The sequence below is a fragment of the Mycotypha africana genome (genome assembly GCF_025528875.1).
Source record: "Mycotypha africana strain NRRL 2978 chromosome Unknown BDF20scaffold_12, whole genome shotgun sequence".
Classification (NCBI taxonomy): domain Eukaryota; kingdom Fungi; phylum Mucoromycota; class Mucoromycetes; order Mucorales; family Mycotyphaceae; genus Mycotypha; species Mycotypha africana.
The window spans coordinates 582,172-598,722 of NW_026515736.1; the positions used below are offsets into that span (position 1 = coordinate 582,172).

The window sequence follows — 16,551 nt, forward strand, 5'->3', positions numbered from 1 at the left end:
AAAAAAAAAAGAAAGGCGGATGAAGTTGCTAATGTAGTCATTATAGAGCATTATTGCCAGAAGCCGCATTAATATTTACGACTGCTGTACTGCTATAACTTGGTGTATATTTGCGTATTATTTTCTTTAAAGCACTAGGTAAAGTTTTCCAAGCAAATACCTTGACATCCTTCTCGATATTACGCGGCTTGGGATGAGGAAATCCCATGATCAATTTGAAGAACTCTGAACATTCAGGCTTGCACTTGCTCACTGTTAACGGACGGAAACCTTCCAAGTTACGACGTATACGGTTTTTTTCTTCTACAGTAAATTCCACACCAATTAAGCCTTCTAATAGAAAGATACAGTCTACAGAGGTGATGTAAAAATCATTATGCTCACGCCAATATATACAAGAGATGATGAGTGGGTTTGCCTTCTTCATGCTGGTCGAGCTCATCATGCTGCCACTACCATTTGTACTGTTACTTGCTGTATGACCATTTATTGTATTAGGCGTAGTAGTAGTGGTGGCCGTGTACTTTGAAGCCATGTTTTCGCGAATACGTTGTTGTTGATATTCCTCTTGGTCGATTGCTTTAAAACCGCATTCTACTTCATTATCATTGCTACTACTAGCACTATCATTGATATTTCTGGAGCCCTCACCATTGCCAACATGTTGTCGTCTCCAAAATTGAACAAGTCGCCGTCCGTTGGCCCACTCCCTCTCGTTCCAACCATAGGTCATCTCCATCAAGTCACCAATGATCTTCAAGTTGGCCTTGCTAAGGACACCAGCAAAAGGTGCTATATTAGTGTCATACATGGGTACAGATGGGATAATCATTTGAGTGGTCGAAGGGTGCGAAATAGCGGATTGAGGCTGGTGCTGCTGTTGATATGGATACGGTTGTTGCGGTTGTTGCGGTTGATAAGGATAAGAAGAGGCAGTATGGGTTTGTCCATAATACGTAGGAGCAGACACAGAAGCAGTAGGATTGGCGCCTGTAGTTGCAGCGGTATAACCATTGTTTGTTGTAGAGGAAGAATAGTAATGCGCTTTCATATTACCCAGAGGGGCAGTCATAGAAGCAGGCATTAAATTGAACTGATATGGCTGGTGTTGTTGTTGCTGATGCGGCTGTTGGTTATAGTGTGTAGCAGGAGGCCCAGCCAACTGCTGCAACTGTTGTTGATGAGTTGGCATTGCGCCGCTAGTACCGAGCGAAGAAGGTGAATAGTGTTGCTGATAGTTCAAATAAGAAGTATTAGCATTTGAAGAATCATTAGCGATGGCTACTGGTGCAGCCTGAATATTCGTCGGCAAGGATGAGGGATAAGGTTGTAGCTCTGGTTGATTATGATGTTGTTGTGCTGGGTGCGGCTGAAGATGTTGTTCATGGTGGGCAGGGAAATTGTAAGAAGCCTGATTTGAATTTGAAATCGCAGTAGCAGCATTGGTCGTCGTGCTGTTATTGGAAGTGGCTGGGTTAAATGCAGAAGGGGACTCATCAAAAGGTGCCAAAAGTTGACTGAATAGTTGCTGCTCATCATCCAATTGCTGGTGGGCACGCTTTTGGTGTTGATATGTGTCAAATTCCTCGGAGACAACTCTTTTTCTGCCAATTTCGGTTGCTAAGGAATGGGATACACAAAAAAAAAAAAAAAAAGAAAAAGGGAATTGATTACTTCAGAGAGGCTTCTCCCAATATAAGTTTTCGTTAATTTTTTCTTTTTTTTTTATTTTTACCTTCGCTTCCTGATGATGATGCGGCATTCTTATAGATAAACGTACCAAAAGGTATTGTTTCAATCGCAGTATCTTTGGTTATTGATGTATAAGTACAAACAGCCAATGGAACTGGCTCTCCACGTTGCACACCTGTGTCTGAAAATCTCGGTACTCTGGCTACCAGTGTGATCCACATAAGGTGGCTATTTGATGTGTTATTAGGAGCAGCGCTGGGAGCATGTTGTTGCTGCTGACTCGTACTCACGATTAACTGACCAAAACAGACATTCATTGGTCTGATTTCTTCTGTATTGTTAGGGTTGGATACAGCTTGTTCCAAAATCACGGTCATAGTAGATTGATCTGTACCCATATGAGGGTCATATTGAATCACGCGCGGTGTACTACCAGCTGATTTAGTACTTTTCGCCTTTAGAGCTGCTGTAGTAGCTGTTGTATCGGCTGTTACAGCTGTTGTTCCGCTTGATCTATCTGAAGAGTAATATCCTCTATTAGAGGAGGGCTTTAAATAAGCTATTTCATTATGATAATGCACGAAAGGGTCAGTACTGCTATGGCGTAACGCAGTTTCATTTCACTTTAGAGACAAATAGATGTATACCATTATTAAAAGACATTTCCAAGGAAAGTGGTGTCGTTTCACCACCGCTGTTTAAAGAGTTGGTTGTCGTAGTTTCCATGAAAGACGTTTGAAAATTTCAAAACAAAAAAGTGGTGGAACTGAGACGAAGAGAGGAACAAGTAGAAAAAGTTGTCGTTTAAAGACTTAAGACAGTAGGTTTTTTTCTTCTAACAAATACACGTAGAATAAACTCCATTGCCTTTGCTTCTTTTTACTCGGCCTCTTTTTCGAATATTTCTACGAGGTTAATTTGATTTTGCAATTCGCCTTACTTCCGCTATTGCTGCCAAATCCTTTATTTGTTTGGGCTAAAAGCGGGCATAGTAATTGACAGTACCACAACGATCATAACGTTAATACAAATAGAACGCGGAAATAAAGCTTTGATCTCGTCATAATAAGCTACTAGTCGGGAATTATCCCAACACGTAGCGCTAAAGTCCTTGATTTCAACAATAGGTTATTTCATGATGCATAAAAATTCACAAAGTCCGTCTGTTATTAAAATCCGAACCTCTAAAAAAGTAGTTTATGGACTTGCAAATCAGGAAACATGCCACTGCATTATACTTTCATGCCATGCAAACAAAACTTAGCCATCAGATTATAGAAAAAAAAAAAAGGAAGGCCTCCTCAGTCATATTTCACTCGCTCTCGATATTGGTAGACTGGTGTAGGGTACATCAACTCCAAAGAAGAAACTACTATAGGTCTCAAGTCTATTCCAAGCTATAATAAGTCGTGATTACATTGCAGAGAGACTTACTTTTTTTTTTAATTCATCAATTTACTATCTGTAATAATAGTACTCTTATTGGAGTATATCAAGTAGAGCTTGCCTGCATTCAATAAAGGGAAAAAAAAATACCAAGAAAAGGAGACTAGTTCATAACATCGTCTGTTATTAAACAATAGCTTGAACAAATACAAAAATCAGACTGCAATAGTCAAAAAACAAGGTGGAGAAATGGAGCATAGAATTGTGAAATGTACGTTAAAAGACATAATTTAGGTCATATAAGGATATTAAAGTGTGGGCATAAATACTTTTCTCATTGTTAAATTCCATGGAAAGTCAAGTAAACCATTCATGATGCTGTGGGCTTACGGTAAAGGCTGCAGATGAAAGTTGTGCATGATTATCAAGTACGTCAAATGTAAAAGGCTCGTTTACTAAACAGCCAGATGGATGATTATGATGGGTTGTAACTGTGGGGTATAAAGAAGCCGTAGGTGTAAGTGTGCTTACCGTTACTTCATTTTCGTGGTATTGATGAGAATGTACGATGCCTCTGTTGTTACTCATCTCTTGCTGACGTAAAGGCAAGAATGCATCTGTTGGATGGGTATATATCGTAGGTGTCGATGTCATGGATGTTGATATATCGTCTGTTGAAAAATTGATTTGCTGACGTTGATGTTGCTCATTATGCAGTACACCTTCTAAAAATTCAATTCTGGAGCGTTGGGCTTTAATTATGCGCAATGACTTATTCACTTCACCAGTTAGGATATTGTACATTTGGAAATAGTCTCTTTTCAACTGTAGTAATTGCATTTTAAGCTGCTCTTCTTCATTTTGCATCACTATTTGTGGAGCATGTTGACCCTGACCATTAACTTCCGTGTCAATGTCTAACATTTCTTCAGGTTTAGCACATGGTAAGAACTCTTGTGGCAATACGTGGTTTGGTCGAACAATGGATGTATCAAATGATAGCCGCTTATAGCCGTCATGTACAGCTGGTGTAGACAAACCCGTGGACATCGTAGCAGAGGTAAGATATGGTAGAGAAGGAGGGTAAGCGGAGCCTTGCAGTATTGTCTCTGATTCAGTAGGAAATGCCGGTTTGTTGTGGCACATTAGGTTTAGGTTTGGAGTAGCAACAGCAGTTCGCATTGACATTTGCTGTTCCTGCAACTGAGATGAAGAATGATCTGCAATTGTGGCATCATTTTGCTGCTGAAATGAGCGACAGTTTTCCCGCTGTAGATTCTTATTTTTCCCATCAACATTGAAAGTAGAGCAAGATGAAGGTGCAGGAGAAGCTCCTCTTAATGACTGACCTAAACTGCCCGTGCTTTGTCCTTCTAATTCTTCTTCTTCTTGTTCACATTTCAGCTCTGAATTATCTTCTTCTCGTTGTGGCAAGGATGTATCAGACGATTCGTTATCATCTCCTGAATTTAGGTTAAGAACAGTTTCTGGATCTTCATCATCCCCTTCTCCACTCTCAGAACGTAAACTTTGCTTTCTCTTCCTTGTATAACGTGGAGATTTTCTACGTATCAAGTGAAATAAATCACGCCGTCCAGGCCGGAAGTGAATATGATGCCAGCGGCAAGTTTCTTTATCTCGATTTCCTTTCGATTTGCGTGCGTCCGTATCCCTTTGGAAACCGTAAATCTATACATATGTGGAAGAAAAAAAAAACGCGTTTTTATTAATTAACACCTTTCGTCTATATGTGGTTTTATAGAGCGCAAAAATCCCAATAAAATCAATGCCACACTTTACATTCAGTTGTCTTACAAATGAGGCGAATTTACAATGCTTGAATAAGTGTGGTAGTACAATTTCCGTAAATTCTAATTGATGTTAGCAATGGAAAAGAGTAAGTCCAATACTGAGGAAGTGCAATTAATCAACTTTCATCCTTTTTTTTTTTTTTTGACGCACTTGGTATACAATCAATTATGAACATATCAACTCCATTATGTTTACACCAACGAGCATATTTTTGCCCATTATCGGGGGCCTCCAAGCACCTACATCGTTTCTTGAAAGGTTAAAATATCATCTTTTGGAAAGTATCAATTTGAAACTATTCATGAATAACTTACTGATATAATTTTGATACAAAACCAGCAATGCCACGTTCGGCTTGATTTAGATCGTCGTAGTTAGTTTCCGTAGTAGCATTATAATACCAACTGGACGTGGTTGCAGGATCGTAATACTCGTTGGAGGCAGATGCCACCAACGGGAAATGACTATTGCTCCTACTACTTTGCATTTGGTGGAATAAGCTGTTACCTGGCATAGGGTCGCTGGAGCTATATTGATATTGCTGCGATGTTATCAAGGCTTTATTATTGAAAAATTCATCATCACGTTGTTGATAGTCCATTAGTTAAGTATTACAGGATTTGAAGGGAACAATTAAAAAGAAAAAAGTGAATAGGAAAAAGGGGAGACAGCAATAAAGTTAAAAGTAAACATTTTACATAATGTTTTTAGCTTTTTTCGCGTCTTTCTTTTTTGGCTACTCTCCCTCATCTGCGTGACCTTTGTACGGATACTCAAAACGTAACCGCCTCCTGCTCGTACATACAGAGGTCGTTCACAGCCTACTATTCCTTAAAGGAAACCCAATCTTTTGGCTCCCCTTTTTTGTTTGTCATACCACCACACTCTAATATTGAGGGAAAAAAAAAAAGCCCTCAAAAGTATAATGTAGGTGCTTTGTAGACTCCTTCTACTGCAAGCTGATGCAAACGAACTGTTATACGATGAAGAAAAATGCAAGGCTTGAGTGAGTTTTTCAAGCTTATTTTATTCCATTTGAAACATAGTGCAGTGTAGAGCATTATTAATTTTCATGTAGCCCCATTTCGTCCATTATTCTATAGTAGATCTTTCCGTTATGACTGGTATTATTACCATTATTAAGGAGGAAGTATCCACCGGAACGACGTGGCAGTATTTTGCTCAACAGCTTGGGAAACACTTCCAAAAGGTGACCAAAAACGTATTTTTCGCAAAGTAAACTGATAAGGAGATTCAGGGTGATTAAAAATAAGATAAACCACCTGAAGGACAACGGTAGGACTTTCAGCTCCATCCAATCCAGCACGAAAGCTGGCGGGGCTAGAACGAACCAAGAAGTAAGGCCAATTAGGATACTTAATGTCAAAACCAATCTATCATTTGTCCAAAGAGGTTTTCGATAAGGTGGCCCAACACTGAATACGACAGCAACAAGCATATATTGATAGCTTGAAACAAGGAATAGAACAGTGTTTTCGTAACATAGGATATTTTGCCCATCGGGGTCGAATGTGGGAGGTTCGTACCTGCAAGAAAATATCACAATTAGAGTGTGCAACATTTAAACCGAAAAAAAAACCAACCAATAACAACAACAATGAAGTTCCTCTTACCACGATTGTTGATGCACAGCCCAGTAGGAGACGCATTGAAATGTTGAAGTTATCAGAATTTGTCCCAACAACGATGTTAAAACCTTTTTCGAAACTAGGCTTGCTGTTGGGCGTTTTCTATGAAGATACGGCCATGCAGCTGTATGCCCCACTAAACATAGCAAAAAGTATCAGTAAATCTATCCCTGCTGATATACGAAACGTAGCAACTGCTTTGACAACTTACTATACACAGCAATAGGTAGAATCAGAAATAAATCGATGTACAAGAATTGAAAATCGCCTAGGTTACTACCGAAGGCGTATAGAAGTGTAACAGAAGTAAACTGAATAAGACTATATAACGCCATATACTTGAAACAGCTGAAACTGGTAACTAACGCAGCCCTTCCTTCCCTTTAGAAAGGAAACCAAGATTATCGCAATAAAAAATAGTAAAATTAAAATTAGTATCTTTGACTCCTTGCAATTTTACACTTAATACTCTACTTGATCACGTCAATAACACATTCGATGTCCATAGTGTTGCTAGTAAAAGGAGCTGCAACAGATGCTTCCGCTTCAGATAAAGATATGCCAATGTCTCCTGCTTTCAATGCACCACAATCATTTGCGCCGTCGCCACAGAAACCCACACAATACCCAATGCTTTGCAGCTCATTAACAAGTTCCGCTTTTTCATCAGGTGACATACGAGCATAAATAGCGCCCTTCACAAGCATTCGTTGAAGGGCTTCTGTAGGCGCATGATCTACCATCCAACGAAAAGCTTCACCCGTGATTGCCAAGTAATATTCTTGTTGACCGTACGAAGCGTAGCGATCATTAAGAGCAATGCTAGTATGGGGCTAATAGGTTGTATGAATAAAGTTAGGGGATATAAAGTTGAGAGACAATCAATAAGGGAGGAACGTTAAAAAGTTAAGATTCAGACACAAACTCTCCAGAAGAGTAAACAAATAAAAGTACCTGTAAAGTGTCTTTAGATAATTCGTCTCCTTCTTTTACAACACTTTCCCAGCAAAGCTCAGAGTCTGGGTCTGTTGATGAACCCTTCAAAAATCGAGGGGTATAGATTTCAGCTGCTTGATCGATGAGTCCACATTCTCGGGCCACGCTAATTGCGGTTAAGACGTTGTCCCCTAAAACGAAATACCAGGGAGTAGGTTTAGATATTGGAGAACTCTCAATAATAAAATCAAATGCAACGCTTAACCTGTGCACATGATTTGTCTGATTCCAGCAGTACGTAGAGTGGTAATGGCTGACGTTGTACGAGGCTTCAGCTTGTTTTCAAAGACAATGAACCCCAAAAATGTTAAGCCTGTCTCTACTTCATGTCTTTTCAATTTATGAAGCTTGTGATACTTGACGCCTAATAATTGTCTGGAGGCACACGCAATGACACGGAAACCACAATGTGTATACTTGTAAAGTCTTTCATTGAAATCTTCAGGCATCGATTCTGGCGTACAGATATCTTTCATCACTTCAGGAGCGCCCTTTACGAACACTTCCATGGTTGGACTTGCAAGTCTACGAACAATGACACTCATTCTCCTTAAAGAAGAAACGAACTCAAATGTATGGATGATGCCAAATTCAATAGGCGGTGGTGCACTACTCTCTTCTTGTTGTTGCAATATATTGACCTCTTCCTGTCTACTAACACCAGGAGGCCGAACAACGGTAGGTACAATGCCAACTTTGGCACTCTTTTTTGTTTCCAAAGCCAAATCACTTCGACGCTTGGTACTCTTAGATGATGACGCTGCTGCTACAGCGATCGCTGCTCCACCACTCTCTTCCAACTCCCATCTGGTGAACTCGAACATTTTCAGATCGAGAGGGTCGCCTAAAAGCTCGCCATTTACTATTTTAAGAGAGTGACAAGTTGTCATAGTGCGTAATACTTTGGTCTTTGTGGACGTAGGATCATCGTCATTGTTGGGATCAACTTGAGCGATCGTTTGGCATTCTTCATCAAAAAGTTTTCGATGATTAGCAGTAGTAACAACTGCCCTTATCCCATGAATATCCAATCCATCCTCTGTTAATGTTCCTGTCTTGTCAAAGCACATACAGTCAATTTTACCGCTGATATTGACTCGAGGAGGCGAAATACAAAAGATACCCAATTTTCGCAATCGGCCAATGGCAAAACTCGTACCGATGGATAGTGTAGCTGGTAATGCTGGCGGTACAACAATCGTGATCAGATCCAATGCACGCAAGATCATTGTTGTTGTGTCTATTCCTAGGCGCACAAAATTGACAGATGAAATCAAAAAACCGATAATAGCTACACATAAAAGATGAGTTTAATGTTCGTTAGTAAAAAAAAATTCTTATCATAAGCAACCTTTTTCGCTAAGGGGCAAGCTTCTTCTGAAGCTTACCCTTTCGTTTTTACCTATAATAGATAATACACCAATAAATCTAAAGGAATCTCTATAGAATTTGAAATTGTTAGGTTTCGGGAAAAGCATCGACCGAACAAGTGCACCTTTTGCTGTATTGAAACCAGTTCTTACAACAATGGCAGTCGCTGTTGAGATATTATCTGTTCCTCTCACTCGTACCATTTTGGTGCCCATAAATAAAAAATGCTTGGATATTTCTGCTGGTATACTGGACGATGATAAATTCATTTTGCGTAGTGTTGTATCGTTAATAGGTACTTTCGAAACTGGAACAGACTCGCCAGTTAACATGGATTCGTTCAGGATACAATCGCCCGAAACAAGCATTGCATCGCAAGGAACGGTATGTATGTGAGTAATGTCAAATAAGTCACCAGGTACTAATTCCACTGAGCTAATATTTTGCCCTGAGGAACGTTAAAGGATCAATTTTGCAGTGAGTGAATTAGCCTCTATAGAAACATGGTATTCCAACAAATCTTGATTTGCTTACATGAACCACTTCTAAATACTCTGACAGAACATTCGAAAAAGGACATATCCTTCATTCTTTTCATTGTCTATCATATGGGAAATAAGGTTTTGGAAACCGTTTTAGCAAACTCTTTTTTTTACTCCGAAGCAAACGCATAATAAACCCTTACCTGCTTGGTTTCAATTAGGGTCTGAATGATACTAAATGCACTGATCAAGAAGATACAGAATGCATAATAATAATAATCATCCATGCTCCATAATAAGATTGAGCCAATTTGAAATACATAAAATGGATTCAGTACTTCGTCCGTTAGCAATTTTGATGTTGGTTTTTCTCTAATGTTGATTAAATTAGGTCCAAAAACTGATAATCTCGCGTGATATTTCTCGGCTAATAGTCCAGATTTGAGATTCTTGGTAGTAGTCCATGTTTGATCTTTCCAAAACCTAGTGTAAAATGTTAGCTCACATTTACCACCGCAGCAACAGTGTGAAGAGAGGGTGTAAATACTTTACCCGATATTTAAAAATTTATGCAATAATGGATGATAAGCAAAACGATTATATCGATAGTCAACAAGCATCAACTGACTGATTTGTTCGTTCATATTTAATAATTGTTGTGATTCACCAATATCCAAATTGTATTGAGCAAGCTCTTCTTTAATTTGGTCATAGCAGAATACTGAACCTATTGATCCATTGTACCACTCCCTAAAGGGCCTGATAATCTCAATCTCTTTGTATTCACTCTAGTTTGTATTGTATATTGAAGAGATAAAACAGCATTACCAAACCAAGAGTTTTGGATTATTCAGATACGTCGTATGAAAAGTGCTTTACCTCAAATACAAGCCATTCAGCATTTTTCAATGGTACTTTTACACCGATCCATGCAACATAAAATTTAGGAATCCAGCGACAAACGAGTGGTATAATGCCCAATGTTAAAAGGGAGCAAACGCGATATATAAGCAGTTGGAGCCGACTATATTTATAGGCTGTAATAGTAATTTGTACATCCTCCTCTTCTAATAGCAGGGATTGTTCTTCTGTTTTATCGTCTGGAAGAGCATTTAGACCAGCTATCCTAACATCATTTCTTTTACTAGCTGATACAACTTTTGGCTTTGGTGGTGCAATATCGATACTTTCATTATCTGTCTCACTTTCATCGTCATCGTCATCGTCATCCATCTCAGAGTCAAAGTTGCTTTGTTCCTCGTCACTACTATTTACTTCGGCAGCCTCGTTTCTCCGTCCAGTTTCCTCCTCATCGTCAGTTGAACTTTCACTATTTCGTCTGCGTCTTAACAATCCAGTGCGAGGTCCCCTTCTGTGGTGAGAGCCAGAAGTAGTTGAGCTTGAGGAATAGGGCTGACTGCGTTGTAATGAGGTAGTGAAGTTGGTGTCTAAAGGATCAGCTTCTATAGCGTGAGTTTGAATTGGAGGTGTCATAATAAGCGGTGCTGTGGAATCTCTTCGATAACTACTACTGGGAGTAGTAGCATTAGGTCGTATATGTTTACATTTTGTACCGGTTGAATTATCTCTAATATTTACAGTTGAGGTGCCATATGCTGCGCTTGTACGAGGCGAAGAAAAGGTAGACATCCCTCTTTTAAATCGAGTTGATAATGATAACTTATAGTTTGGATACTGCTAAAAGGTCAACATAAAATATTCTTCTGTAAAATAAAAGAAGAAAAAGTGTATTGCGTTGAGCTAAAAGAGGAAAAATAAAAAAGGTTTTTTTCTGCTCTACAGTTGGATTCGCCTGTGGGACATAAGGTGAGCAAAAAGCATTAAATAACAAATCAAATTTAACCTCCGCTTAGAGCGTAATATTTTCATACCCAGCAACATAAAATAAAAAAAAAATGCATGCAAACAGTTTTTTATTTAAGAATACCAATCCAAAAATAAAAGGACAAAGCTTGCACCGACGAGAAATAGTAGCATAAATTTTCGACTACTCTTATTCCGTTCTCTGGCGGAAATAAGCTGTAAGTTGCCTTGACTTACTTTTTCAGTTGTTGCTATAGCATCTGCGTATAGCCTATCTGTTTGGATTGTTTGTGCGGCTAAATGACTTGTCAACTGATTTTGGAGTGTAGAAATTTCCAACAAAGCCTTCTCTGCATTTCGCACTTGATTCAACGTATTATTTAGTTCTTCCAGCATAAGTGAATTCTCTTTTTCAAGCATTTGTATTTGGTCGTTGGTCAACTCCTCTTCGAACGGGTTTTCCTCTTCTTCAACGTATTCTTGTCGTTGTACTGTTGCTTCTAAGTTGTCTGCTCCTGTTGTTGCTCCTGTAATCGTATAATCAGGCGGAGGATGAGCAAAAATCGATTTCGATAGTTGGTTTTCACTCTTTTCAATCTCTCTATTCAAGCGAATTTCCTGTTGATCTTTCTGTATCTTAGAAACCTGCGTCAACTTTTGATTTAAAAACCATGTCATACTACTTCGGTGTACATTCAATGTATCTTCTTCTGTTGCAGAAGATAACACTGCGTTGAAGAAATGAGCCAGTCGGCTAACAGGTTTGGCTGATTCTTTCTCATGTCGTTCTTTTTCAAAATCTTCCAATTCTTTGATTCTATCCATACAACGTCGTATGATAAGCTTGGCTTGAAAGTCAATCTCATCACGCTCTCGATCGGTTAAGTGCGTAATGTCACCGGAAAAAATAGAGAATAACGAATGGCTATCACCTTGTGCTTCTGATTTCGTGCTTCTTCCTGCAGCTAGACGAGAAGGACGATTGGTGGAACTTAAGTAAGCAGGTCGAATGGAGACGAGGAACTTTTTTAAGTTGTTTATATGTTGGTATATTCTGTAAGCTTCTTGAGTGAATGGATCAACTAAACTTTCATCGTGCTTTCTTTTTCGTCGCCGTGTAGTACGGGTCATTTGTGAATCATTATTCTTGCTTTCGACCAGGTGCCTGAAATCGATGGTTATATTCGGCATTGTGATTAAGGGATTGACGTTCTTTCTTTCTTTCTTTTTTTCGTATTGTACAGCAAAATTGAAAAAAAAAAGACCGAAAAGGCTGCAATTCATGCACTTCACTGTTTGGTCTATACGAGAATTGGCTCACTGCCGATACACGTCACACACAACTTTTCTTTCATCTCTTACAAGGCCAACCGTATACAGAAACTGTATAAATAGACATTTTCATTTCTGTAAGAAGACACAGTAAAGTGAAGGTGGGATGAGGTGAAGGAAAATAAAAACGTAGACAGCAACCTTTCCAGGCATGGCAATAATATGTCTGTAATCAACTTTTGGAACTCAACGCGTCTACTTGTCTTTTTGAGAAAGAGTGTACATATCTCCATTATCAGTAACTATTTCTATTCTTAAGAAAAAGGGATTTCAAAAGTAAAAGTGTATCTACCATCAAACTTAATAAAGTACTGCTACTGCGACTACTGTAAAAAGTAACTTTATCAATAGCCCAAATTGGACGTTTTCGCCTATCTTGTAACACATCATAAATTTTTTCTCAACTTATGATGATGTCTCTTTATTTCACATGTAAACAAGGGCTAATAGATGCAATATCAACAAAAAGGAGACGGTGCAAATTCCTCCATAAGAAAGAAAATACACTTGTTTTTTTCTTATAAATGAGCTGGAAATTTTGCTCGTTTTTTACGTTTTCTTTCTTTTCCTTATCCTCTTTTTCTCAACAAACTTGAATGTAAAGTATTTATTTTCAAATTTATACCATTCATCAATTCTTTTATAAGTCTGGTTTTACTGAAGCAACCTTTGTTTAGTGGCTAGTGTAGTTGAAAATGACGATTTAGAACCTTTCTTGATGAGTTTAGCTATGTTCTTTTATTGTCAGCAAACTTGAGTGGTAAGTATTTGATTGTCATATTCATCCTCCTTTTTCAAGTTTGGTTTACTGAAGCAACCTTTGTTTAGTGGCTATAGTGCAGACCGAAGATGTCGATTGAGATCCTTTCTTGAGATTTTTATTTTTTCCTTCCTTGAGATTTTATTTTTTCTTTTCATTTTCACTCTTTCTTTTTACGTAGGTTTCTAGGGGTTGGCGATGGAGGTGGGTCTGGATGGAGCATCTGGCTGGTGGTTCCCGTTTCTCTGTAGGTTCTAGGTTCTTTTTCTTTAGCGCTGGTCAATTCTTAGGTCTAATTTTTTCGGTTCTAGGTAGTTTCGTCAAGTCTTACAAGTCCACATTAGGCTCTTCTAGGTAGTTTCGTCAAGTCTCGTCAAGTCCACATTAGGCTCTTCCGGTTGTTGTTTGGTGGTCGTCTGCCTCGTTCAGTATCCCCTCCATCGTCGGCGACGTCGGCTTCTGGATACTTTCCCATGCCAAAGAAAGTATACCCTGCCGAGCTGGGCCTAGCCTAGGCTCGGTAGGGCGGCTATATGACAAACCTACACGCGGTGCCGCCTGTTAAGTTTCTATACTTATGGTATAGGAATGAGCCAATATGTCAGACCCATTTTTTTTATTTTTTTTTTTTATTTTTAAAGATAATAAAAACCTATTTTTTACTACCTTTATTTGTCTTTATCATGCTTTGGATAAATGAAAATTGTCTCGATTGTATTTGTAATTATTTTTGTGTCTCGTGTAGATTTTTTATATTAAGGCCGTTTTTCTTCAGGCAGTTCAGCAGCAGAAAAAGATAAAATAGAAATAGAAAAATACCGTTTGCACATGCAAGTTTTGAGTGATAGCACTTTCGAGAGAAGGAAACTAATTAAGCTTATTCGCATCTACTTATAGCTGCAGTCATTTAGGACTGATCAAAATGTGTTGCTTTACTGATTCAGTTATCTGTAGCATTTAAAATTTGGAGGTAAAATGACTTCACACCATGACACTAAGGGTCTGTTCTGCACCTGACAAGCTAGCTACTGTCAAGATTGATAATGAGTGAATACCTAGAAAGTTGAAAAAGATTACATAGGAGGTCGTGCCATTGTTCTCTTAACGTATTGAATGTTTTTCGCTTCCCATAACTAATTTCAATTGTATTCGTTGCTAATGTATTTTTCTTTATAAAAAAGGCCTTCCTATCCACTCAATTCATACTTAAGTATTAGTTGCTGTAAAGAAATATATCAGCTAAAAGTTAAAAAGTTTAAAAATCGATCCTTTCCATTAGCAAAAAGCGCAATTGGTAAATAGATCTTTAGCTTAAAAGATAAAAAGCTGATCTATCGTAAGTAGGCATTTCTTTGGGTGACTATCGTTCTCAGCGAATATTATTCTTGCATGTTCACATAACGAACCTTCCTCAATAAGAAGAATCTTTATATACAGTCAAAAGCATGCTGTTGCTCTTCCCTGATTCACGCTTAATGGGTACATAGTACAGACAGTTTCGCACGACCAATCACATCGTGCTGCAGTCTTTGATACTGCAGTCAGAATTTCCTTTCAACATTTTAGTTTCTTGTCTGCTTTCTGCAAGACAATTGTTTCAGTCCAAAAAAATATTGAAAGTAGTATCAATCATATTGCAGCTTGGCTTAGCATATTCAAGTTGCCTGTTACAGACGTTTGATGTCTTATCAACTATGTTTTGTATCAAGCCCGTCCTTTCCAGCTCCTGTTTCTTTTTTTTTTTTTTTTTTGTCATAGAAAGCTGCGCCATCAAAAGATGGTAAAGAGCTATCTATTACTGCTTTCATCTTTTGAGCACAAGTGCCATTGCCGGTGTCAAACCCTTTTTCTCCACAGTCAGCGCATGTTTTTGTCACCAAAAGTAGAAAACCCATATCAGTACGCCTTAAAAGTGACCAAAATGTGTAAAGCCAAGTTAATCTTTTTATTCTGTTGCTGCTTTTTCTTTATTTTTGCTTGGAGATACTCTTTAGCTTATTTCAATAGCATATGTAGTGAAAAAGGATGGATTGATAAAAAAAAAAATAACATGCTCGGAGTGAAGACAATAAGCGATAGAAGAAGAATTGAAACAGCAACAGGGTATCAAAAGCATAGAGTCACTAATCCCATCTGTTAAACAACATCTGCTAGCCGCTATCGTGATCATATACAGTATATGTGCGGACATATGACTATTCTGCATCAGTTCTATGGGTACAGAACCGCAGAGCTGAACTGGAAGAATTTTCATGGAAGACAAGTATCCTTAGAATATGCTACAAACATACTGCTGAATGGAGGAAAGAAGTATAACCCGCAGAAGAGATCACGGCAGATGAGTAAAAGAAATCACAAGAGACGTAAAAAGCAAAACAATCGCCGAAATCCCGGCATAGCTCATCAATCAGTCAATACCATGTAAATAGAATGATTCAAATGATGCGCACAGTATGCGTTACTGTAATAATGTATTCTCACTTTTCTCTGAATAGTCGTCATACGTACAAAAGGTCATTTGAACTTGGCGATAAGTCCAAAATGCCACTGGTACTGTTTGGTGACGGGTTAACCAATAGAGCGCAAGTTCGCTTTAAAGGTTTGCAAGCCGGTGTTTCAAGGAAAATATACAAACTTTTGAAAACTAAAGAGAAACAAGGGCTAGTGTTAGTATTAGATATTGATGAATTTCGTACATCAAAGGTATGTAATCAATTGCATATGATCATAAACATAGCTCAAAACTCTGATTTACATCAATGTGTGTATAGATCTGTAATTCGTGTAAATCGTCGGATGTAAGAATAGTCCTCGTACACCAAGTAGAGAAATCCATCAGATACTCTTTTGCAGAAATTGTAGTATTTTTTGGAATCGTGATGTTATGGCGGCTCAAAACATGTATCATATTGCTCAAGAGATTTGGACTGGCCATGGAAGACCTGGCCCATTTTGTCGTCAATCACAAAGCGCCACAACGAATGTGGTTGTCTCCCCTCGATGGGAGACTTAAAGATTCTACAGGAAGTAAGTCTACATTTTATAAATAATATATCCAAAAATATTGTACTCAAAATCCCAATTTTTCTGTTCTTTAATCTGAAAATCACCTCAATGCTGTCCGAAACTGAACCGACTAGACTGTACCACAATACTGCTCAACAAAACTAAGCGTTCGAACTGACTTTTAAGTTCAAAGGTAATGTAATACCGCCCACAGTCTTATGTAAGCCTCTATATTTGTGAT

At 38.4% G+C, this 16,551-nt stretch overlaps 5 protein-coding genes across 5 annotated transcripts; 1 reads left to right on the plus strand and 4 right to left on the minus strand.

Moving 5' to 3' along the window:
- Positions 1-14: 14 nt before the first annotated feature.
- On the minus strand, positions 15-1,634 carry BDF20DRAFT_895940 (uncharacterized protein). Its single transcript, XM_053082475.1, has one exon. The coding sequence runs from the start codon at positions 1,190-1,192 to the stop codon at positions 41-43; it is 1,152 nt and encodes a 383-aa protein (XP_052931816.1). The 5' UTR covers positions 1,193-1,634; the 3' UTR covers positions 15-40.
- Positions 1,635-3,153: 1,519 nt separating this feature from the next.
- On the minus strand, positions 3,154-5,793 carry BDF20DRAFT_895942 (HSF-type DNA-binding-domain-containing protein). The gene is made up of 4 exons (XM_053082476.1): positions 5,205-5,793; positions 5,041-5,129; positions 4,879-4,949; positions 3,154-4,767 (listed from the first exon to the last, which is right to left on the minus strand). Exons 1-4 carry the CDS (start codon positions 5,489-5,491, stop codon positions 3,436-3,438), a joined length of 1,779 nt encoding a protein of 592 aa, XP_052931817.1. The 5' UTR covers positions 5,492-5,793; the 3' UTR covers positions 3,154-3,435.
- On the minus strand, positions 5,772-10,621 carry BDF20DRAFT_981485 (uncharacterized protein; the record flags this gene model as incomplete). Its single annotated transcript, XM_053085129.1, has 11 exons — positions 5,772-6,437; positions 6,525-6,675; positions 6,751-6,920; positions 7,014-7,372; positions 7,494-7,666; positions 7,741-8,826; positions 8,938-9,354; positions 9,441-9,507; positions 9,592-9,871; positions 9,941-10,176; positions 10,268-10,621. The coding sequence occupies 11 exons, from the start codon at positions 10,619-10,621 to the stop codon at positions 5,954-5,956; spliced, it is 3,777 nt and encodes a 1,258-aa protein (XP_052931818.1). The 3' UTR covers positions 5,772-5,953.
- Positions 10,622-11,307: 686 nt separating this feature from the next.
- Positions 11,308-12,894, minus strand: BDF20DRAFT_895955 (snare-complex protein syntaxin-18 N-terminus-domain-containing protein). Its single transcript, XM_053082477.1, has one exon. It carries the CDS (start codon positions 12,494-12,496, stop codon positions 11,327-11,329), a length of 1,170 nt encoding a protein of 389 aa, XP_052931819.1. The 5' UTR covers positions 12,497-12,894; the 3' UTR covers positions 11,308-11,326.
- Positions 12,895-15,500: 2,606 nt separating this feature from the next.
- On the plus strand, positions 15,501-16,450 carry BDF20DRAFT_895957 (uncharacterized protein; the record flags this gene model as incomplete). The annotated part of the gene is made up of 1 exon (XM_053082478.1): positions 15,501-16,450. A coding segment is annotated over exon 1 (295 nt), but the record flags the coding sequence as incomplete, so codon positions are not given.
- Positions 16,451-16,551: the final 101 nt, after the last annotated feature.

What these genes read in the sequence shown, in the direction of transcription:
- BDF20DRAFT_895940 (XM_053082475.1), bottom strand. Translation starts at nt 1,192, where the DNA reads ATGCCAACTCATCAACAACAGTTGCAGCAGTTGGCTGGGCCTCCTGCT.
- BDF20DRAFT_895955 (XM_053082477.1), bottom strand. Translation starts at nt 12,496, where the DNA reads ATGAATTGCAGCCTTTTCGGTCTTTTTTTTTTCAATTTTGCTGTACAA.
- BDF20DRAFT_895942 (XM_053082476.1), bottom strand. Translation starts at nt 5,491, where the DNA reads ATGGACTATCAACAACGTGATGATGAATTTTTCAATAATAAAGCCTTG. An exon ending in TTTGTATCAAAATTATATCA is followed by an intron (nt 5,130 to 5,204) that starts GTAAGTTATTCA and finishes GAAACGATGTAG; the next exon opens with GTGCTTGGAGGCCCCCGATA. An exon ending in CATTTGTAAGACAACTGAAT is followed by an intron (nt 4,768 to 4,878) that starts GTAAAGTGTGGC and finishes ACATATGTATAG; the next exon opens with ATTTACGGTTTCCAAAGGGA.